This window comes from Pelophylax lessonae (genome assembly GCF_965119305.1).
Source record: "Pelophylax lessonae genome assembly, chromosome: 8".
Taxonomy (NCBI): Eukaryota; Metazoa; Chordata; class Amphibia; order Anura; family Ranidae; genus Pelophylax; species Pelophylax lessonae.
In genome coordinates this window covers 283198209-283223057 of record NC_138775.1, presented here as the reverse complement: position 1 = coordinate 283223057, position 24849 = coordinate 283198209, and the positions used below count along the sequence as shown (strand labels likewise).

The following is a 24849-nucleotide window of genomic DNA, read 5'->3' as shown; positions in this document are numbered from 1 at the left end:
TAATCAGGGACAATGTAAATCATAAAAAAAAAAAAAAAAAAAAAAAAAAAAAAAAAAAATTTTTTTTTTTTTTTTTTTTTTTTTTTTTAATTTTGTTCCACACAGTGTCACTTTCACCCCAGCTATGTGTTGTAGTTCTGGCAGCAGGTTGTCTCTCTCTCGGTGCCCGCTCACTCTTCCCGCCTGTCGCAAATTTAACGTGTCACCGGAGGCAGGGTGTCAGCATGGGGCACTTTCCTAAATCCGCCAGCAGGGGGAGGCAGAGCACCTTCCGACAAGCTGACACTTTAGAATTGCAGGGAATAGTGATGAGAATTTTAGACTTTAGGCAGACGTAGTGCAGCTGAATGGGAGAATATTTCCAACTCTGCTACTTTGGCCTCAAGTTTTCAATTCCCTTTTCAAATTCCTGTAATTCTCTCTTTATGAAGTAGACCCTATAATCTGATAAGTAGGCGGAGATTAATTATGCAGAGTGGGCGGAGCTTCGGGGAAGTGGGTGTGGTAAGTAATTGATAGCTGTGCTGCAAAGTGTCCCTGGAAATTTTTTTCAAATGTTGGCAACTATGTGTATATAATAATAATAATAATAATAATAATAATAATAATAATAATAATATAAAAATAACTGTTTGTATCACCATGTCCTTTGCAAACCAATTCTGAATATTATTATGATTATACAGGATTTATATAGCAGCAACAGAACAACTCAAAGTTGCCAGACATTACATTGAATTTTACAGAAAATGACAGCGCTGAAGATGGAAAAGGAAAGGTCATACAAAATGAATGGGCGCAAATCACACTCCAAAGAATCGCATGTGATTTGATCATGAATGCGGTGCAATTCCTGTCCATGTGGGTTTCCTGCACTGCTTCTGTGTGAACCCCCCCGGCTCATCATAGTGAAGTTCACACAGCAGCGGTGCAGGAAACCTCCCTGCACAATGCGTTCTACCAGCTCTGACTCCAATGTGACTGTGGATGTCTGCGGCTGCAGCTCCTCCCGCCTCTCCCATTGCTTGGTTCCCTCCAGCCTCCAGTGGCTATCTCCCCCCAGCCTCCAGTGCCTCTCTACCCCCAGCCCTCAGGGGCTCTCTCCCCCCCAGCCTCCAGTGCCTCTCTCCCCCTCAGCCTCCAGTGCCTCTCTCCCCCTAGGCTTCAGGGGCTCTCTCCCCCCAGCCTTCAGGGGCTCTCTCTCCCCAGTCTCCTACGGCTCTCCCCCCAGCCTTCAGTGGCTCTCTCCCCCCAGCCTCCAGTGTCTCTCTTCCCCTAGCCCTCAGGGGCTCTCTCCCCCCAGCCTCCAGTGCCTCTCTCCCCCCAGCCTCCAGTGGCTCTCTTCCCCAGCCTTCAGGGGCTCTCTCCCCCCAGCCACCAGTGTGTCTCTCTCCCTGGACTCCTACGGCTCTCTCCCCAGCCTTCTGGGGATCTCTCTCCCCAGCCTCTAGCTACTCTCTCACCAGATACCTGGCCACTGGAGGCTGGGGAGGGAGAGCTGCTGGAGGCTGGGGGAAAGAGAGTCACTGGAGGCTGGTGAGAGCCATAGAAGGCCAGGGAGAGAGAAACGCTGGATGCTGGGGGGAGAGAGCCACTGGAGGCTAGGGTGAGAGCCACTGGAGGCTGTGGGGAGAGAGCCGTAGGAGGCTGGGGAGATAGGGGCACTGGAGGCTGGGAGGAGAGAGCCATCTGGAGGCTGATGGGAGAAAACCACTGGAGGCTGGGGGGAGAAAGCCACTGGAGGCTGGGGAGAGAGAGCCGCTGGAGGCTGGGGAGAGAGAGCTGCTATAGGCCAGGGAAGAGAGCTTCTAGAGACCAGGGAGAGAGAGACGCTGAAGGCCAGGGAGAAAGAGCCGTTGGAGGCTGAGGGGAGAGAGTTGCTGGAGGCTGGGTGGAGAGAGCCGCTGGAAGCTTTGGAGAGAGAGCCACTGGTGGCTGGCAGGAGAGAGCTGCTGGAGGCTGGTAGAGAGAGCCACTGGAGGCTGGGGAGAGAGTCGCTGGAGGCTGGGAGAGAGTCGCTGGAGGCTGGGGGAAAAAGCTGCTGGAGGCCAGAGGGAGAGAGCCATTGAAGGCTTGGGGGAGAGAGCCGCTAGAGGATGAGAGGAGAGCTGCTGGAGGCTGGGGGTGACAGCCGCTGGAGGCTGTGGGGAGAGAGCTATGGGAGAAGTAGGAGGAGCCACAGATGTTCACAGTCGGATGGGAGCCAGAGCTGGTAGAATCTGTCATGCAGAGAGGTTTCCCACACCGCTCATGTGTGAACTCAGGCTCAAAATCACTATGACAAGCTTGGGTTCTTGCAGAAGCGGTGGAGAAACCGCATGCAATTCAGACAGGAATCGCAAAGCATTCCTGTTCAAATCGCATGTGATTTTTTACCGTGCGATTTGCTCCCATTCGTTTTGTATGGACGCAAAGTATCGATACTCAGTTTTGGCGAGGACTTCATTGAAAGTATCGGTACTTGTACTCGCCGATAAAAAAAAGGGTATTGGTGCAACCCAAATATGCTTGCTATGTATTTTTTTCCCCCTGAAAGTGGAGTAACCCTTTAAGACACAAACTTTAAAAAATATGTTTTTAAATGTTTTTTTTTTTTTTTTTCAGGTATTCAAAATTTAAAATGAAAGGAAATCATGGACACTGTTGAAAAAAATTAAAGAAAAAATTGCCCATAAAGACACATAAAAGTGTTTTCTTCTTGCAGCAGCAGCAGCCAGGCAATAGTTAAGATGCTGAAGATTCCTCGTCCTTCGTGTGGGACTTGCGCTCATGGGGAGCCGGTTGGACAAATGATTCGGAAACAGCGCTCTCTGAACTTTTGCCAGATCCGTCCCTCCCTGGTGACTCTGAATACAGAATGAGCTGCATGTTAGACCTGTCAATTCTCCGTAAGCAGTTTAGTATGCGCGGCGTTTGTGGTACAGAAGAAATATAAAGGAAAAGGTCCATAGATTATTTATGCCGGGGGGCAATCCGCAATGCCATGGAAAAAAAATAAAAAAATAAAAAAAATCTTTCCAAGGCTGTATAGCCTCAAACTCCACTTTTCATCTTTCTGCAACCTTCATCCTGCAGAAGTCTTATAGTACGGTCCAAATAATTCCTTTCTTCACATGTAGAGGTGTAGTTAAAGCTGAACTCCAGAAAAAACATCTAAATATGAAGGGAGACGATCCGCAACGCCTTGCTTACTCCTAAAAATCTTCAAAACGTATTTACAGTGGATATAAAAAGTCTACACACCCCTGTTAAAATGTTAGGTGTCTGCAGTGGCGGCCCGTCCATTGGGGGCGCAGGCGCGCCACCCCCCCTATCCATGCGTCCGGCCCCCTAATCTACATGCAGGGTGCCGGACGCATGGATTCCAATGGGTTTTTTTTTTAAGCACGTGCTTAGAGCCAGAGGTTCTAATAGGCTTCAGAAAAGGGTGGGCTCGGGGCGCATAGCACTGCGCCCTGAGCCCACCCAGTTGTGTGAATATTCATTCGCTATTATCACATTGATTCTCCAACCAGCCAATCAAGAAGGGGGTCCTGAGACCCGTTTCCCGATTGGCCCGAAAGGAGAGGCCATGCTATAGGCCAAGGAGGAGGAGGGAAGAGACGCAGGGGAAGCCGCCGCCGCCGCTGCCTGCCCTCCACGTCAGTGCAGGGTGAGTGAGGTGGCGATGGGGGGTGGTGGTATGGTGTGCGAGCTGGTGTGGTCTGGGGAGAGGGGGTATGGTATGGTCCGTCTGTCGCCAACCCCCCCCCCCCCCCGACCGATGGAGCACTAGCCGCCACTGGGTTTCTGTGATGTAAAAAAAATGAGACAAGGACAAATAATTTCAGAACACTTTCCACCTTTAATGTAAAATTTGGCACAGTTTACTACTGCTTTAAATACTCTCTCTTCCACATTCTGATGCTCAGTTTGAACTTCAGCAAGTTGTCTCAGATGGATATGTGCAGGGAGGATAGGCAGATGTTGTCTCAGATGCAGTGGCGGCTGGTGCATTGGGGGCGCAGGGGCGCCGCCCCCCCCCCCTGTCCATGCCCCTGGCCCCCTAATCTACATGCGGGGCGCCGGACGCGGGGGCTTTTTTTTTTAGCATGTTATTAGAGCACTGCGCCCTGAGCCCACCCAGTTGTGTGATAATAGCGAATGAATATTCGCCATTGTCACACGGATCCTCCTCCTCCCGTTTCCCGATTGGCCAAAAGGAGAAGCCATGCCATTGGCAATGGAGGAGGAGGGAGGAGACACAGAAGGCAGGGGGAAGAAGCCGAAGCTGGAGCCGCCGCTGTGTGCTGCTGCTGTGCTGCCTATCCTCCCTGCACATATCCAGGCAAGGTGAGTGAGCCGGCGGGGGGGTACGGTGTACAGCCTGGTGTGGTCCGGGGGGGGGGGGGGTAGTATGGTGCGGTCCATCTGACCCCCCCCCCCCCCCCCGGCCCATGGAGTACCAGCCGCCACTGCTCAGATGCCTAAATGCATTGAGTTGCCGCAATGTGATTGGCTGATTAGCAATTTGTGTTACCACCAAGCAATTAAACAGGTGCACCAAATAAAGTGGCCGGTGAGTGTATGTATGTATGTCATCGGTATATTTAGATGCTGTGAAAATAAAGTGCATAAAATGGTGTCTTTTGTGCCTGTTATGGAGAATACAGAAGATATAAAAAGTCTACACACCCCTGTTAAAATGTCAGGTTTCTGTGATGTAAAAAAAAATGAGAAAAAAGATAAATTGTTTCAGAACGCCTTCCACCTTTAATGTGACCTATGAAGTGTACAACTCAGTAGAAAAACAAATTGAAATTGTTTAGGAAGGGAAATAAAAAAACTAAAATAATGTGGTTGCATAAGTGTGCACACCCTCCTATAACTGGGGATGTAGCAATCACAAACTCATGTTAAATAGGAGTAAGTACACACCTGGCATCATTTAAAGTGCCTCGGTTTAACCACAAATACAGTTCAGCTGTTCTAGTAGGTCTTTCCTGACGTTTTCTTAGTCGCATCCTACAGCCAAAGCCATTGTCCGCAGAGAGCTTCCAATGAGGGATCTCATTGTTAAAAGGTATCAGTCAGGAGAAGAGTACAAAAGAATTCCCAAGGCATTAGATATACCATGGAACACAGTGAAGACAGTCATCGTCAAGTGGAGAAAATATGACACAACAGTGACCAAGAACTGGACGTCCCTCCAAAATTGATGAAAAGACGTGAAGAAAACTGGTCAAGGAGGCTGCCAAGAGGCCTACAGCAACATTAAAGGAGCTGCAGGAACATCTGGCAAGTACTGGCTACGTGGTTCATGTGACAACAATCTCCCGTATTCTTCATATGTCTGGGCTATGGGGGGAGAGTGGCAAGATGGAAGCCTTTTCTTACCAAGAAAAACATCCAAGCCCGGCTACATTCTGCAAAAACACATCTGAAGTCTCCCAAAAGCATGTGGGAAAATGTGGTATGCTCTGATGAAACCAAGGTTTAACTTTTTGGCCATAATTCCAAAAGATATGTTTGGCGCAAAAACAACACTGCACATCACCAAAAGAACACCATACCCACCGTGAAGCATGGTGGTGGCAGTGTCATGCTTTGGGACTGTTTTTCTTCAACTGGAAAAGGGGGCCTTAGTCAAGGTAAAAGGGAATTATAAACAGTTCCAAATACCAGTGAATATGGGCACAAAACCTTCAGGCTTCTACTAGAAAGCTGAACATGAAGAGGAACTTCATTTTTCAGCATGACAACAACCCAAAGCATTCATCCAAATCAACAAAGGAATGGCTTCACCAGAAGAAGATTTTTGGAATGGCCCAGCCAGAGCCCAGAACTGAATCTGCAGGATAATGCCACAAAGCTCCAATCAGCTCACCACTGGTTTCTTCACCATGACAATGAGGTCGCTGTCCTCCACACTCACCACATCTCATCCAATAGAGCACCTTTGGGATGTGGTGGAATGGGAGATTGGCATCATGGATGTGCAGCCGACAAATCTGCAGCAACTGCAGGATGCTATCATGTCACTATGGAGCAAACTCTGAGGAATGCTTGCAACACCTTGTTGAATCTATGCCAGGAAGAATAAAGGCAGTTCTGAAGGCAAAAGGGGGTCCAACCCAGTACTAGAAAGGTGTACCTAATAAAGTGGCCGGTGAGAGTGTATAGGTTAATTTAACCAAAGGATTAATTAGTCTGTCCATCCAGTCCTGAGATTTGCACAGCCCCGCCATGAGGTAGTTAGGGGTATTGTCACCTCCATACATTTGCCTATGTGTATTCAATTCCCTTTGAACACTTTGTTATCCACTCTAATTTTATATCCACTCATTGAGCCCTGTAGTGTGTGTGCAGCAAATGCACTCTCAGCACAGACAGGGATAAGTATAGGAACATAGAATTATAAAAATAAATAATAATAATATTTACTAGTATTAATAATATTATTATTAATAATGATATTAATAACAATAGCGATAATAATCAAAATTATTATTATAATAACAATAACATTTATAGCAATAATGGCAATACTAATCATAATTATTATTATTGATATTATTACTATTGTGATTATATATTAATAATTATTATTATAAATTAAATTATTATTATTATTATTATTATTAATAATAATAATAGAAGAAATCATATTTTTTTTATGATTAGAATAGCAATAATATTTATAGTAATAATAGCAATAATAATGATGATGAAACGCGTTACGTCACAAACAGCTTGCAGCTGCTGTCTCCAGCCCTCTCATCCTGCGATGACTGCAGGACAGCCAAAGGGTAAGAGATGCGGACAGTGTGAGCCTTGACATTTGATGCATTGCCTTTTATGTTTTTGTATTGTGTAAGTGCAAAAGGAGAAGGGGGGGTTCTGTGTGGATTAATAAAGTTTGCAGACTACACTATGAGCTGTCCTTCTTTCCTAAGACCCTGGGTCCTTTTGTTACCCCCATCTGGAGAGGACAAGATCAGTCTGCTAAGGGATAGTGGCCGGTGTCTGGGGATATGAGATCAATGCCTTACATGCTTTGATTGGCGGTGAGTTTTCTATCATAAGGGGGAGGATTTCCACGAGGTGTGGTGACGGTTTGTCAAGTTTGTCTCCGGCCATACACATCCTTCCGGTTTGTTTTTTCAACCACTGCTGTATCACGTGGTGCTTTGCCAATTTTGGAGTAGCGGACTGTCATTATGGGACTGTTATCTATTTATTGATTTATTTATTCATATATTTTAGCACTTTTGTGTGTTATTATTTATTCAGCGCCGCTAATGTTAGATTTTATTTAACATCTAGCATATTTTAATAATAGTATGTGGAATTGGCTCTGAATAGAGAAGCCAACCTCAGTGCTTGCCTTAATGTTTGAGATCCATAAATAAGTGAATAGTGCTATCTGTGCACACGTAAATCAAAATTGATAAATAAACAATAAATGCATGCAATATTGTGCAAAATGGACAATTATTAAATACTGGATGCTAAATGTTATAAAGTAAATTTACAAAAGATATCTTCTTCAAATACAAAAGTGCAATTAGGTGATGTCAAAGTGCTTGGTGCATATAAAATGAATAAACGGATAATCTTGTAAATCAATAATAAAAAAAGTCCAAAAGGATTGTGAATCAATAATAGGAAAGTCCAAAAGGGATTGTGAACCTAGTCCATTAAATAAAGTGCAGGTGCTGAAATTAAGGTGCTCTTCCCCAACTTGCAATTGAGCTGGTTCCCATCCGTGGGACGTGCTCCACACGTTTTAATAATAATCATAATTATTAATATTGCTATTATTACTAGTGCTATTACATATTATTATAATAATAATTGTTATTATTAATTATATTATTATTATTATTATTAGTAATAAAAAATAATAATAACAATAATAGTCATAATAGCAATGATAATAATTATTATTAATTTTCAGATTAGGATAGCAATAATATTTATAGTAATTATAGCAATGATAATCCTAATTATTATTATTGCTAATATTATATTGTGTAAATATTTTTTTATTATTATATTATATTAGTTTGCTTTATATGTTTAATTTTTATGGGGGCTGCAGATCCCAGAATGCCTTGGCACATGCACATAAAAATTATATTATTATTATTATTAGTAGTAGTAGTAATAAAAAATAATAATAACAATAATAGTCATAATAGCAATGATAATAATTATTATTCATTTTCATATTAGGATAGCAATAATATTTATAGTAATAATAGCAATGATAATCCTAATTATTATTATTGCTAATAATATATTATGTAAATATTTTTTTTATTATTATATTATATTAGTTTGCTTTATATGTTTAATTTTTATGGGGGCTGCAGATCCCAGAATGCCTTGGCACATAAAAATTATATTATTATTATTATTAGTAATAAAAAATAATAATAACAATAATAGTAATAATAGCAATGATAATAATTATTATTAATTTTCATGTTAGGATAGCAATAATATTTATAGTAATAATAGCAATGATAATCCTAATTATTATTATTGCTAATAATATATTATGTAGATATTTTTTTTTATTATTATATTATATTAGTTTGCTTTATATGTTTAATTTTTATGGGGGCTGCAGATCTCAGAATGCCTTGGCACATAAAAATTATATTATTATTATTATTAGTAATAAAAAATAATAATAACAATAATAGTAATAATAGCAATGACAATAATTATTATTAATTTTAATATTAGGATAGCAATAATATTTATAGTAATAATAGCAATGATGATCCTAATTATTATTATTGCTAATAATATATTATGTAAATATTTTTTTTATTATTATATTATATTAGTTTGCTTTATATGTTTAATTCTTATGGGGGCTGCAGATCCCAGAATGCCTTGGCACATAAAAATTATATTATTATTATTATTAGTAATAAAAAATAATAATAACAATAATAGTAATAATAGCAATGATAATAATTATTATTAATTTTCATGTTAGGATAGCAATAATATTTATAGTAATAATAGCAATGATAATCCTAATTAGTATTATTGCTAATAATATATTATGTAGATATTTTTTTTATTATTATATTATATTAGTTTGCTTTATATGTTTAATTCTTATGGGGGCTGCAGATCCCAGAATGCCTTGGCACATAAAAATTATATTATTATTATTATTAGTAATAAAAAATAATAATAACAATAATAGTAATAATAGCAATGATAATAATTATTATTAATTTTCATATTAGGATAGCAATAATATTTATAGTAATAATAGCAATGATAATCCTACTTATTATTATTGCTAATATTATATTATGTAAATATTTTTTTATTATTATATTATATTAGTTTGCTTTATATGTTTAATTTTTATGGGGGCTGCAGATCCCAGAATGCCTTGGCACATAAACATTATATTATTATTATTATTAGTAATAAAAAATAATGATAACAATAATAGTAATAATAGCAATGATAATAATTATTATTCATTTTCATATTAGGGTAGCAATAATATTTATAGTAATAATAGCAATGATAATCCTAATTATTATTATTGCTAATAATATATTATGTAAATATTTTTTTAATTATTATATTATATTAGTTTGCTTTATATGTTTAATTTTTATGGGTGCTGCAGATCCCAGAATGCCTTGGCACATAAAAATTATGTTATTATTATTATTAGTAATAAAAAATAATGATAACAATAATAGTAATAATAGCAATGATAATAATTATTATTAATTTTCATATTAGGATAGCAATAATATTTATAGTAATAATAGCAATGATAATCCTAATTATTATTATTATTGCTAATATTATATTATGTAAATATTTTTTTTATTATTATATTATATTAGTTTGCTTTATATGTTTAATTTTTATGGGAGCTGTAGATCCCAGAATGCCTTGGCACATAAAAAATATATTATTATTATTATTATTATTATTATTATTAGTAATAAAAAATAATGATAACAATAATAGTAATAATAGCAATGATAATAATTATTATTCATTTTCATATTGGGATAGCAATAATATTTATAGTAATAATAGCAATGATAATCCTAATTATTATTATTGCCAATATTATATTATGTAAATATTTTTTTATTATTATATTATATTAGTTTGCTTTATATGTTTAATTTTTATAGGAGCTGCAGATCCCAGAATGCCTTGGCACATAAAAAAATCCCGTGTGTGTGTGTTGGCTGGCAGGGAGGGGGGCGGGGGGGGGGGGGGGTTGCTGGTGGTCACAGGTTGCTGACGGCCAGAATAAATCAATAAATGGTCAAGAACCTCCATTCCCAAAAGAATGCAAATTTGGTGTTTTTCTTAAATGCCAAACCTCATATTTCCAGCACAAGCCGCAGGAGCCCCAGAAGGAGGAGGCTGTGAGCAGCAGAGGCCGTAAATCCAGGCTGTTAAAAATCTATAATTTGGAAGTGTCCTGTTCAGTGAACGTCGCAGTTTGTCCGCCATCCCCGGCCCACAGCTGGATGGGTTTACCGCCTGGCCCGGTCTCAGCATCGTGTTTGTCCACATCCCTGCAGACCCTCACTGATTGGCTACCAATCTCTTTAAATGTTATTAGGTCTCGCCCCCATCCCCCCACAAACACCTCCAAAGTGCCAGCGGCCTCGCTACAGCAAACACCACAGACGGGGACTGGACAAAGTCAGGATTATTCAGGGATGTGTAGGAAACATCTCGGGTAAATGACACTAAACAAAAACGCAGCAGCTTGAAAAAACACGGCTCTGCATTTCCAGTAGATGTCAACCCGACTGCTGAAACCTCATATTAGCTTTAACAGGGTAATGTCATCTCAAAAGTCATTTTTAATATTTTTAAAAGCTCATCCCAAGGCAAATATTATTGAGCGGAGCATGCTGCCTGGCTGAAAACAAGACTGCAAGTCTCTAATGCTGTGAAACACCCACAATGCCCCCCTAGCCAGACACCATGGGGTCTACAGTATATGTAAAACATTCATTGGACAAATGTCATGCACATTCGTGCAGGCTGGACGAATTTTCCTTTTATTTTCTGCGGATTAATTTCTATGACCGCCAGCTCCATCTAGTTGCAAAAATGTGGTATGTTTTCTCATTGAGTTAGTTTGGAATGCTATATCACATATTAGCCATTAGATGGAGCTGGCGATCATAGGATTTAATCTGTTACTGAAAATACAGAGACAACTCTTCCAGCCTGCACGTGTGACATTTGTTCAAAGAATGATTTATAAATTATGGAAGAGCCCTGGGGCCATCATGACATTTTTTTTCAAAGATTTCTGAGCTTGAAATTTTTTTTTTTACAGAATTCTGAGTTTGAAAGTCAGAATTCTGGGTTTACAATTCAGACTTCTGAAATTAAAAGTCAGAATTCTGACTTTGAATGTCAGAATTCTGAGATTACAAGTTTGGACCATGCTAAAATTTATTAAACACAATTCTGAGTTTAAAAGTCAGAATTCTGACTTTAAAAGTTAGAATTCTGACTTTTAAACTCAGAATTCTGGCTTTTAAACTCAGAATCCTGAGTTTTTAAACTCAGAATTCTGAGTTTCAAACTCAGAATTCTGACTTTAAATCTCAGAATTCTGGCTTTTAATCTTAGAATTCTGACTTTTTAAACTCAGAATTCTGACTTTTAATCTCAGAATTCTGCCTTTTAATCTCAGAATTCTGGCTTTTAATCTCAGAATTCTGACTTTTAATCTCAGAATTGTGTTTCATAAAATTTTAGCATGATCCAAACTTGTAATCTCAGAATTCTGACTTTCAAAGTCAGAATTCTGACTTTTAATCTCAGAATTCTGACTTTTAATTTCAGAATTGTGTTTGAAAAAATTCTAGCATGGTCCAAACTTTTAAAAAAAAAAAAAATATTTTGATGGCCCCAGGGCTCTTACATAATAAAGAGACCCCATTGTGATATTTGAATAGGTTTTTAATCACAGAACAGAGCATTTTTTTTTTTTTTTGATGGATGATAAAAGTGGATATGTACTAACAAAAATACAAAGGCAGCCACTGCTAAATGTTAAATGATAGCTGTCTAAGCTAAAATGCTGATCTAGAGGCTTCAATATTTTCTGGGTCAGTAGCTTGGCATAGGTTGTAGTAAATATCAATAAGAAAAAAAAAACACATTTAAAAAAAAAAAAAAAAGTTTTGTTAGTAGGGATAAACTGATGGTTTGGTCCGAATCTAGGTTCCGACCAAATTCTGGTGGTTCAAGTATTTCAAAGACTGCAAAGTATGTTGCACAACATTAGAGTGAGCCTGTCCCAAGTCTGTCTCTATTAACATACAATACAAGAAGCCCCGCCCCTGAACCTTTAAGACTTTGTTAGGACAGGCAGTTTTCATATCTAATTACAACTGATAAATGAAGATCAACCTGCACAGTACAGACAGTCTTAACCGCTTCAATACCGGGCACTTTTACCCCCTTCCTGCCCAGGCCAATTTTCAGCTTTCAGTGCCATCACACTTTGAGTGACAATTGCGCAGTCATGCAACTATATGAAATTTGTATAATTTTGTTCACACAAATAGAGTGTTCTTTTAGTGGTATTTAATCACCACTGGGTTTGTTTTTTTTTTTTGCTAAATAAATGAAAAAAGACTGAAAATTTTCTGTTATAAAATGTTGCGAATAAATAATCTTCCTTCAGGTACCAGGAGTACCCCGGGGATCTTGCCAGTAGATTGCGGGACCTATATAAGGTGGCCCTGGATGAGGGTGAACTCCCGGCATCTATGCGGGAGGCACTCATCGTGGTACTGCCCAAACCGGACAAGGACGGCTTACTGTGTGACTCATATCGACCCATTTCGCTGCTTAACAGTGATGTGAAGATTCTTGCAAAACTTTTGGCTACCCGCCTCGCTAAAGCTATAACTACCCTTATCCATCCCGATCAGAATGGGTTCATGCCTGGGAAGAGCACGTATGATAATATTCGCAGGCTCCATATACACCAATACACTGCAACTAAGGAGGCGAGGAGTGGCCTGGTGTTGTCTCTCGATATTCGGAAGGCCTTTGATACTGTGAGATGGGACTTCCTTTGGCAGGTTATGTCGAAGATGGGGTTTGGCCTCCAGTTTATCAGATGGGTGCGTCTGCTCTACTCAAGGCCGCTAGCCAGAATTTGTACGAATAAGGATGTGTCTGCGACCTTTTCCCTCCACCGTGGTACTAGGCAGGGCTGCCCTCTGTCGCCGCTACTGTTTGCCCTTGCCATTGAGCCGTTGGCTCTGGCGGTGCGACAGACGGTGACGGTGGGTGGTATCCTTTGTGGTGGCCTGGAGGAGAAAATTTCGCTGTACGCGGATGATGCCCTCATATATCTGGATGGCACCGAGTCCTCCTTTGAAGCCTTGCTGGGAGTGGTGGAGGAGTTCGGCGGGGTGTCCGGCCTTAGAGTGGGATGGGATAAATCGGTGGCTTTTCCGCTTGGCCCACCCGCGGATTATAGTTTTTTACAGCGTTTTGGCGTCTCCCTCTCTACAGCGTTTAAATACTTAGGGATACGGGTACACACGGATCTCCAGGTCTATAGCTCTTTGAATGTACAGCCTATTATCGCCCACATGGAGGTTCGGTTGCGTACCTGGTCTTCACTGCCACTGAATCTCATTGGCAGGATTAACATTTTTAAGATGATTTACTTACCTAAATTCCTTTATGTTTTTCGGGCTTCCCCAGTTTTTCTACCTAGGCGGTTGTTCAACAAAATTGACTCTGCCCTTACCTCCTTTTTTTGGCAGGGCTCCCGCCCTCGCATAGCCAGGTCCTCTCTCCAGGCCTCCAAATTCCAGGGGGGCCTGGCGTGTCCAGACCTTTATAAGTACTTCATTGCGTCCCAGCTTACGTACTTGTATGATGGCCTCGGCGATTCTCCGGGTAACTCCTCCACCATTCTCGTATTGGCCATGCATGGCTCGCAGGCACAGGCTACGGATGCCCTGCACAGATCTGTCCCTAGACGCTGCTCCCGTAACTCTCCTATGGAGGTAGGGTGGTTGGCCTGGCATGCTGGTAATAAGTTGTTAGTGGGGACGCCTGCTGTGTCTCCCAATGCCCCATTATGGGATAATCACAACTTCCCCGAGCTCTATGGTCATCCGGATTCGGGCTGGTGGTCTGGACTTGGGGTGACCCATGTCTCTCACGTCTTTCGGTCGTCTCATTTTGTTTCCTTTGATGACCTGAAGGCCCACCATGGTGTGAGCAACCGTTTTTTCTTTAAATACCTGTTATTACGCCACGCCGCCCGTGCACAGTTTGCGGGACTGACCCTGGAGCTCGGGGAATCCCCGATGGAGCTGTTATTGTCTATTGAAGGGATTAATAAAATGGTCACTACGTTTTATATGAGGCTGCAGGCGGCGGGTGCTGACCCGTTTAAAACGGCCATGGGCCGGTGGGTCGCGCTCTTGCCCGGCCTGACAGAGGAAACATGGGAGGAGGCCACGGAGGTTTGTTTTCAGGATCTTATTAGTTCGAATAATAGGTTAATACAGTTTAAATTTATCCATCATCTGCATTATACACCCCAGAAGTTGGTCCGTATGGGGGTAGCCCCGGGAGCCGCTTGCCCTAGGTGCGGCTGTCCTGCTGCGGACTTGCTCCACATGTTCTGGTCCTGTCCCCATGTTAAAGGTTACTGGACATCTATTTTTGCCTTTTTTACTAATAAACTGCACCTGTCGGTCCCTCTTACTCCTGAGGTAGGCCTGCTGGGTGTGTTGAATGACATTGTACATCGTGTACGCCCTAGGATCCTGCTCCGCATCTTACTGTTCTATGCCAGGAAACTTATTTTGTTACATTGGAGGAGGGCTGAACCGCCTACCATACAGGAGTTCTATACTTTGGTGCGCAGTGATGTTCCGCTTTATAAGCTAATTTATAAGAGTAGAGGGTGTCCTAAAAAGTTCACTAATGTCTGGCAGCCCTGGCTTGATGTGGAAGACTCGTATTGGGCAGATGCCCCTTTGCCCTCCAGCTTATCTCTCGACTGAGTCTGAGTAGCCCCGGATGTTATGCGGTTTATATTTGTTTTATTACATGAGTTGTTTGTTCTATACCCCCCCCCCCTTATCTTGGGGGGTGGGTACCTGGAGGTAGGGGATGGTGTGTGAATGTGGATGTGTGGGTGTGTATGGTATGGTTAGTCTTGTTGGTATGTTCCTTTCTCCTCCCCCCCCCCTCCATCTCTGTGACAACCGGTTGGGAGTGTAGCCTCGCAGTTGCTTGGCCCTCCTGGCTCTTTGTGGTACGCATCACATTTTTTCCCCTTCCCCCCCTTGTTTTGGGCCTTCAGGCCCCTCTCTATTCCCCCCCCCTTCCCCCCCCCTTCTGTGGTGATAGGTTAAGATGTCTTCTGATACCCTTGTGTAATTTACATGCTTGCCTTACACTTGTTTTATGGGCAATGTTGCCCTTGTGTTTTCTTTTTGTTACTGTTATGCAAAAATTTAAATAAACACCTTTCAAAAAAAAAAAAAATAATCTTCCTTCATAAATTTAGGCCAAAATTCTGCTACATTCCTTTGGTGAAAATAACCCAAATCAGTGTATATTATTTAGTCTGTAGTAAAGTTATAGAGTCCGCAAACTATGGAATATATCTGAAAATTGATCAATCCTGATGTACTGATGGACTATCTTATTTTTTGAGGCCCAAAAATGGCAGAACAGTACAAATTCTAGTGATCGACCGATATCGTTTTTTTAACGCCGATACCGATATTTTGGTCATCCGATATCGGTATCGGCCGATATTGGCCGATATTTTCGGACATTAAAAAATGTCTACAGGTACTGTGGTGGAGGGACCCCTCCTCTGCACTTAAAAGCATTCAAAACGCCAAGTTTGGCTGTTTTGAATGCCGTAAGTTTTTTGAATTTGGTGCCACCAGTACCAGGAAGTGATGACATCCCTTCCGGGTACTCGGCGCCGAATTAAAAAAAATGGAGACCCGGTCAGACAGCGGTGGTGCAGGTAGGATGCCCGGGTCTCCCAGCTTCTCAGCTGCATTGGTTGTCATTACAAGTCAGCCGACCGTCGGGTATGGACGCCGGTACCGGGGAGATGCCTCTAGCTGCAGGCATCACTCCGGTACAACACTTTGCGAAATATCGGCAATATCGGTAAATCCAAAGGCCAATTCCGATATATCCAGGAAAGTGCATATCGGCCACCGATATATCGGTGTTGCCAATAATCAGTTGATCTCTAACAAATACCCCTCACAAATGAACCCTATTTGGAATGTAGGCAGTCCAAAGTTTTTAATAGGAGGAATGACAAGTTTTTTTGTAATTTTTCTTGTCATAATTTTGTGGAAAATTATCATTATTATATAGGATTTATATAGCGCCAACAGTTTATGAAGAAAAAAATTAAATTTTTTTTAATATATATATACAGTATATATATATATTCTTTTTTGTAACATTGTACTACTCTGTGGAAGTGATCAGTTTTTTTTTTTTTACACATTATTAGCTATGAATTTCTATATGCAATAATTTTACTGAATGAAATCGATTCATTCAGTTTGTTTTGTTGTGATTAGCTGTAAATGGCCACAGCTAATCACATGGCACAGATGGGATGTGACTGGCCCAGTTTGTACCATGTGATCACTGTGACCAATCACAGCAACACAATTGTACACAATGGATGGCTTGAAAGGAAGCCATCTATTGTGTACAACTGTCATGTGACCTGCTGTGGTTGGTTACAGCGGTCACATGGGTAGCAACAACGGGCCGGTACAGTGATCAGTCATTGGCTCTGTCTGGTGGACACAGCTGGTGACAGATCACGGCCCCCTGAGGGCACATACAAGGCGCGATATGGGAGGACATCATATGAAGTTCACCGAAGGGACGAGAGGCGGGCCCCAGCGTCATCTTGCCATAGGCATACGTGAATGGAGACATGTAACAAACTTAAAGTATGTCAAACCAGAATCTCCGCAATACACAACCTGGTAAACCCAACTCTGCTAGACTGCTGACTTCACGAGGGCTCGTCTCTATAGAGAAGAAATACTGTAGCAGCGCACATTAGACAGTCATCCCAGTCTCTAGTATATTAGAAATGCTTAAGCTTTGCCTTCTCCCAGAACCATGTATCTTTAACGCGTTTCACCCTCTTATGGCTGATTAACAGGTTCCCTACCGCCCGCCGCACATTTACTGCGGCAGGCTGGCTCTCCTGCGCGAAACCACGTAGCCCTACGTCGGTCATGGGAGTAGTGCTGGGAAGTGAGCGCATACCGCCGGCGGCGTGCTTCTGCCCCCACTAGGCAGCAGGGATGCCGATTCACGGGGCCGGCGGCATGTCCCGTTTGCCAAATGGACCCATCATAGTCAATGGGACCGCACCATAACTGCATGCTAACTGCTTTTGCGGTGCTGTATTGCAATGTAAGATGTGATCCCAATTGGGATTGAAAAACAAAAGCGGGCAATTAGGAGGTGGCAGGATAGCCACCGAAACACCTGCAAACCACCAATAGCGATCCATCATGAATTACATTTCAGAGGGGCAGTAAACTAAGCCGCAATGTGAACTGCGCCAGTACAGCAGACATGACTTTTGGCCAATAGGGTATAAATATGGGGCCAAATTGGCTATTGGGCTTGACAAACGAGCGCAGATGCTCCAAAGCTCTTAGCTCCTCCCATCCACGCCGAAGCCAAGCCAAGTACACCGAAGCCTTCTGGAAGTTCACAGTGCCTCTATTCTAGCTTGCGTTCCAGCATGGCTCTGGCCCTGACGCTCACCATCCAGCAGCTCCGCATACACCGGCTGTCTCCCTGCCAAACTCTGCGATCCCAGGTCGCTTCCTGGACGCTTGGAAAGTCTTAAGTGATGTGCCTTACTTCCAACTCATTTAGTGAGTGCAATTATTGTTTTTAACTCTTTGTTGGCTTAATAAATGGCTACGCCCTCTTTCTTTCTTTTTTCAACCATTGCTTTTGTCCAAACCTGATGGGCTGAGGGAACAGCCAAGGGCTGACTGGCAACTTTCGGCCAAGAGGGAAAGTACAAGCCACAGGCGCATGGTGCAGCAACTCTCCCCCTTCCTCGCCTCTTCTTGATCCCCGTTCCAGGCTGAAGCTCTGCTTCAGGTACTCTCTACTCACCGAATCTGGTTTCCCGACCTGGCCAACAGGGGGCAGTTGGGGGGAGCTGGAACAGCTCGGTCGGGGCTGCCTGGGAGAGGAGAGTCTCCAGTGGGGCATGGAACCGGCCTCTGCTCAGACACAGTTTTCACCATCCATGCTAGGGGGGAGGCCTGCGCTCTGTCCTTGTCTTCATCCCACACTCAGTTGGGACTTTTTACTTCTCTTGACCTCTTCACCAGGAATCCTTTAGGCATGTCTGTGGCAGAAGCGGTGCAGCCTTTTTGCAGGGCATCAGAGCGGCCCAGGGGGCAATTGCCACCCTGCCCCAGTCCTCCCCTGGGTACAGCTGTGATCATCAGAGGTGCTAAAATGCCAGGCCTAAAATGGCTATCTGGCATCTACGGTACGTACAAGAAAGGCACTTTTTGTCTACGGACATTTTCAATGTGGAATTGGAATAGGCGCTATTACAGAACCATTATTGAACCTTTTCGTATTGTTTGGTCATGTATGTGTGCAAATACAGGCTTGTTTATTCTATGCTAAGGCTGCGTATTCTATTATAAATTAACATTTTATATAGACTAGGATTTTACTAACCTGAATTACAAAGGCCGCCGATTCTTCTTTCAACTGTCCATCGACCAGGAAGCCCTTGTTTACGTCATCTGTAGCAACGAATGAAAAGCGGTCCAGTTTGGCCAGGCTGCCATAGTGGCGGTAGGACAGAAAGAGGTTGTTAACGTCAGCTTGGGTGAATTGGTTATCCTGGAGGACGTGGTGTCCGAGGTATAGCTGCCCATACTGAGGGAGCTCCATAATTTTGTAACGCAGTTTCTCCAGCGGGCTGTCTGGATCTGTTAGCAGTAGAAGATTGGATGAGATGACCATCACTCCACCTTCGGTTATCTGGAGGCCTTTATTGTTCAGTAGAGTTGGCGGCACGCGGTCGGTGCGCATGGTGAGAAATTCCAGGGACCCATCTTTTGCCTTCAATCCGTTGCTCACAGTAAAACTATACAAAACAAAAACGAGAAATGCTTGAAATGCCATATGAGGGCCAAATAACCTACCAGCACGTCCTTGGGGTGTGGGCAGGACCAGGGCTGGGACAAGGGGTGGGCAGGAGGGGAGGCTGCCCTGAGCACTGTGGTTTGTTGAAGGGCTGGAGGTGCCCTGCCCCTGACCCAAACCCTAAGGGAAAGGGGGGCACAGTTTGGCATCTTTGCTCTGAGCGCTGGATGACCTTGTCCCGGCACTGGGCAGGGCCACTGATAAGGCAGTAAAGCCAGCCCTCCTGTACTGGGCCTGGGCCCCATCATGTCCTTGGGGTATGGGCAGGGCCGTTGATAAGGCAGTACAGCCAGCCCTCCTGTACTGGGCCTGGGCACCATCATGTCCTTGGGGTATGGGCATGGCCGCTGATAAGGCAGTACAGCCAGCCCTCCTGTACTGGGCCTGGGCACCATCATGTCCTTGGGGTATGGGCAGGGCCGTTGATAAGGCAGTACAGCCAGCCCTCCTGTACTGGGCCTGGGCACCATCATGTCCTTGAGGTATGGGAAGGGCCCCTGATAAGGCAGTACAGCCAGCCCTCCAGTGCTGGGCCTGGGCACCATCATGTCCTTGGGGTATGGGCATGGCCGCTGATAAGGCAGTACAGCCAGCCCTCCTGTACTGGGCCTGGGCACTATCATGTCTTTGGGGTATGGGCAGGGCCGTTGATAAGGCAGTACAGCCAGCCCTCCTGTACTGGGCCTGGGCACAATTGGTTCAAAAGGGGGGCCAGGCACCTGCTGAGCAGGAGGGCGGCTGTACTGGCTTGTTTTAGCTGCCGTTCTTCTTCTGCCTTCCCCTTCAGTGCTGCCAGTTTCTTTTCTTCTTGCTCCCTCTGACTGCACTGCAGGGGTATTGGCCCTAGCACATGCACCCCTTCCATCTGCTTTCAAGGCCCCCCATTTGCCCCTGTCCCCCGCAGCACTTCTTTCTTCCCTCCTCTCCTCTCCTCTTCTGCTGGCAGCTGCTGTGGGCACAAAGGGATATGTTTCAGGATAGAGAGTGGGGGCAGGGGGGCGGTAAATATATTATTTAGTGGCCCCTTCCTTTCCAGAATGAACACAGTGAGTGATCGTTACCAATCACTCCGGTGTCCATTGTTTACTATGCTTCAGTTTGTGAATGAGCAGCAAGCCTCAGAGCGTCTCCTATTCAATAATCTGTGCTGCTGAGGTTCCAAAGAAAGGGGCTGATAAATATTTGTCCTCAGTCACTTTTTGCCAGGTAGGTAGGCTGTATGGGGTCCCGTGATTTCTAACAGCAGCCCTGGGTGTGGGAAACACACGCAAGCTAAGAGAGAACATTCAAACTCCATGCAGGCAGAGTCATGTATATACAGAAGTTTGGACAGCTGCACTCTGAAAAAGTCCCTTTTTTTAGTGTTAGTAAACCCAGGAGCCTGCATTCCCTATATCTGCTCCCCCCAGGAGCCTGCATTCACTATATCTGCTCTCCCCAGGAGCCTGCATTCACTATATCTGCTCTCCCCAGGAGCCTGCATTCCCTATATCTGCTCTCCCCAGGAGCCTGCATTCCCTATATCTACTGTCCCCAGGAGCCTGCATTCACTATATCTGCTCTCCCCAGGAGTCTGCATTCCCTATATCTGCTCTCCCCAGGAGCCTGCATTCCCTAGATTTGCTCTCCCCAGGAGCCTGCATTCACTATATCTACTGTCCCCAGGAGCCTGCATTCCCTATATCTGCTCTCCCCAGGAGCCTGCATTCCCTATATCTGCTCCCCCCAGGAGCCTGCATTCCCTAGATTTGCTCTCCCCAGGAGCCTGCATTCACTATATCTACTGTCCCCAGGAGCCTGCATTCCCTATATCTGCTCCCCCCAGAAGCCTGCATTCCCTAGATTTGCTCTCCCCAGGAGCCTGCATTCACTATATCTGCTCTCCCCAGGAGCCTGCATTCACTATATCTACTGTCCCCAGGAGCCTGCATTCACTATATCTGATCTCCCCAGGAGCCTGCATTCACTATATCTGCTCTCCCCAGGAGTCTGCATTCACTATATCTGATCTCCCCAGGAGCCTGCATTCACTATATCTGCTCTCCCACATTACACAGAACATGGAAATGCAATTATTTTAGTAAATATACACTAAACTGCTAATTACCTTTTCCCATCAGCAGTATATAGCAGTCTTGTGACTTCTATCAGTGTCTGGTTAAAGTTTGAAGAAGGAGTTTTCATTCTCCTCTGACTGTCCTATGAGGGTGCAGGGCCCCCAACTCTCTGTCTTGACAGTGCTGATTGGCCCTGTGCTGATCACTTGCACCCATCCAAGAGAAAAAAAAAAGAACTCTAGAAATTCACACAAAACTGAGCATGTGCAGAGTGTCCCCAAGGCTCTGTTCTATCAGGAGATGGTTTGGGGACTGTGGAAGAATGGGAGGATCAGAGAAGACAGGATCAAACAGCCTTTTTACCCAATGCGGATGATTAACCCCTTAGGTTTCAAAGTGAGTATAACAAGCATGCTTTACTGCATATATACACACTGATTTTACTGTTGTTGGTTTACTAACACTTAAGGATTTAATGTTATTTCAAGGATAGGTCCGCCTTTTATAAAAAAAATAATAATACATACTACACCTAAATATTAGTGACACATGTTGCAAAGGTAAACGTATCCTTTAAGAATTTCTGTTTGGAAAAATTTCAATGATAAAGGGTGAGGGAGGGTGACAGGAGGTCGTAGTGCTGCTCTAAAGCTCATGTGCCCATGTTGGGAGAATAATAGATCTCAGATTTGGGCCCCATTCACACTTGTGAGACTTGTCTTTGGACCCCAGAGATGCCCCTCCCAAGAAAATTGTCCATCCATCTCTGTTCCTAGCAATACACACCAAACGGAGCATGTGCAGAGTGTCCCCAAGGCTCTGTTCTATCAGGAGATGAATTGGGGACAGTGGAAGAAGGGGAGGATCAGAGAAGACAGGATCAAACAGCTTTTTTTACACAATGCAGAGGATTAAACCCTTAGGTAAGGGTTGGGTTTAGAAACACTTTTAGGGGTAGATTTACTAAAGGCAAATAGACTGTGCACATTGCAAAGTGCAGTTGCTCCAGAGCTTATCAAACGAGCAGAAGCTCTGCTGACTTCCATCATCCAATCATGTGCAAGCAAAAATGCTGTTTTTTTTATTTTTTTTTCATTTTCCTTGCATGTGATTGGGTACTCTTTGCATATTGAAGCTTTACCTCATTTACTAAGCTCTGGAGCAACTGCATTAGCAAAGAGTCTATTTGCCTTTAGTAAATCAACCCCTAAGTCATAAAAGCAACATAACCCAGCAGCAAGACACACTGCGGGGCATGAGGAAAGTCTACGCGTTTTGAGCTACATTAGCGCTTAATCACAGCTCTCATGATTAGCACGAAACGCATACACTTTTCTCATGCAGCACAGTGTCTTGCTGCTGGGTTAGGTTGCTTTGATGACTTAACCACTTGCCTACCGGGCACTTAAACCCCCCTCCCACCCAGGCCAATTCTCAGCTTTCAGCGCTGTCGCCCTTTAAATGACAATTGCACGATCATGCAACACTGTACCCAAATTACATTTTTTAGCATTTTTTTTCAAACAAATAGAGCTTTCTTTTGGTGGTATTTAATCATTACTGGGGATTTTTATTTTTTGCTGAACAAACAAAAAAAGACCGAAAATTTAGAAAAAAAAAACCCAGTTTTTATAGGTTTAAGAAATAAAATATAATAAACATGATCTGAGGTATAAGTGATGACTCAACCTCCAACCCTAATATACATATAAAATAAGAGAAGAACGAGGGTTGTGGGACTTTGAGTGAGGTTGGTCATTAATAGATATCAATTGAACAAAAGATGTAGAATAATAAATAATTTGTTTAATATTTCATAAAGAGTACAAAAAGTAGACATACATAATCAAAGACTGAACATGAAACATATAATTCATACAAATATTTCCATGAGAATAAGTCAATAAATAACTTCAATTCATCAGTACATAATACATGTAAAACCAAACATGTACACAGTCTTCAAGTAAGCTATCTTCATATCTTATAAGCTCGACGCGTTTCGTGGCTCTGCGTCCACTCATCAGGAGCTGATTAAAATTTGACTCTGCAAATATCATAAAAGTACAACGATTTTCAGATATCTAGTGGGAAATGTAACAACTTGCTCAAATATAATTAAAAAATTATTTTGGCTACTTACTATAATAGCCCAAAAAAACTTGGGAGGAAAGGGAATCACCCCGATAGCAACTGTCTCACCCGGGGCTGAGGCGGGTATATTGGCCTCCCTAGATAACACAACACATATGACCACTTTTTTCTTATCTTACCCTATTATGTATTTTATATATATAATCACATATGGTATATGAAAAATTCATAGTCAAAATTATTTTTCTCAAACAATCTTGTTTCAGAACATTTTGGTCACGATGTGCTCCCACAATTCCTGCCTATTGGTGCGATGTCCCTGCCTGCCCATTTATGGGACCATTTCAGCTACCCCTCTATGTCTTCCCGCCCCTGTTCTGACCTTGGCCAATATACCCGCCTCAGCCCCGGGTGAGACAGTTGCTATCGGGGTGATTCCCTTTCCTCCCAAGTTTTTTGGGCTATTATAGTAAGTAGCCAAAATCCTTTTTTATTTATATTTGAGCAAGTTGTTACATTTCCCACTAGATATCTGAAAATCGTTGTACTTTTATGATATTTGCAGAGTCAAGTTTTAATCAGCTCCTGATGAGTGGACGCAGAGCCACGAAACGCGTCGAGCTTATAAGATATGAAGATAGCTTACTTGAAGACTGTGAACATGTTTGGTTTTACATGTATTATGTACTGATGAATTGAAGTTATTTATTGACTTATTCTCATGGAAATATTTGTATGAATTATATGTTTCATGTTCAGTCTTTGATTATATATGTGAAATATATATGAAAGGAGGTTGTAACGGCGCTACCTTAAAGTGAATAAGTGCTTATTGTATGTGCCAACTTAAGACAAAGTGCCAATAAAAATTGTGTCATAAAAACCATTTAATTTAAAATTAAATAAAGTGCACTAGTGATTTGTGGTGTGACCAAGTTAGTTGGTTAATGAACTGGGCCCATAAGGTGCAACTCAGTAAAGTGCAAGTGCTGTGCTGCATATACTAGACGAGTAAGAAATAATGGGTTCCCAATGTGCATTTATTTTATAATAACAATTGACAGAAAATAAGTTAGATTCATAAGTGAAAAATCGCATAAGACAGTGAGCATAAATTAATCCGTGCTGTGCGTGGAATTTGTAATACCACTAAAGTGAAAAAAGTGCTAAATTGAATAAAAGAAAGTGATAAATAAAATTGGGGTTGCAATTTTGTTATACATCCACTAGATGTCGCCCCTAGATATACGACCTGTACTTAAGGAAAAAGATGGTCGGTTTCTTCCGGGGTTCTCCAGTGGGTCGAACCAGGCTTTTTAGTACCTCAGGTTAGAAGAAAGAAACCCCATGATGTAAAGTATATCTGGACACGCCGCTCCAGCAGACGTCACATGACGAAACGCGTAGGGCGGAGTCGTAACGTCATTACGTC

General features: G+C 42.7%; 1 protein-coding gene across 1 annotated transcript in view; it reads right to left on the bottom strand.

Moving 5' to 3' along the window:
- LOC309561068 (FRAS1-related extracellular matrix protein 1-like) overlaps positions 1 to 24849 on the bottom strand; it is a 289377-nt gene that overhangs the window by 58761 nt on the left and 205767 nt on the right. Inside the window, 1 exon segment of the mRNA XM_082264797.1 lies at positions 18793 to 19207. Coding sequence (XP_082120923.1) covers positions 18793 to 19207 — 415 coding nt within the window.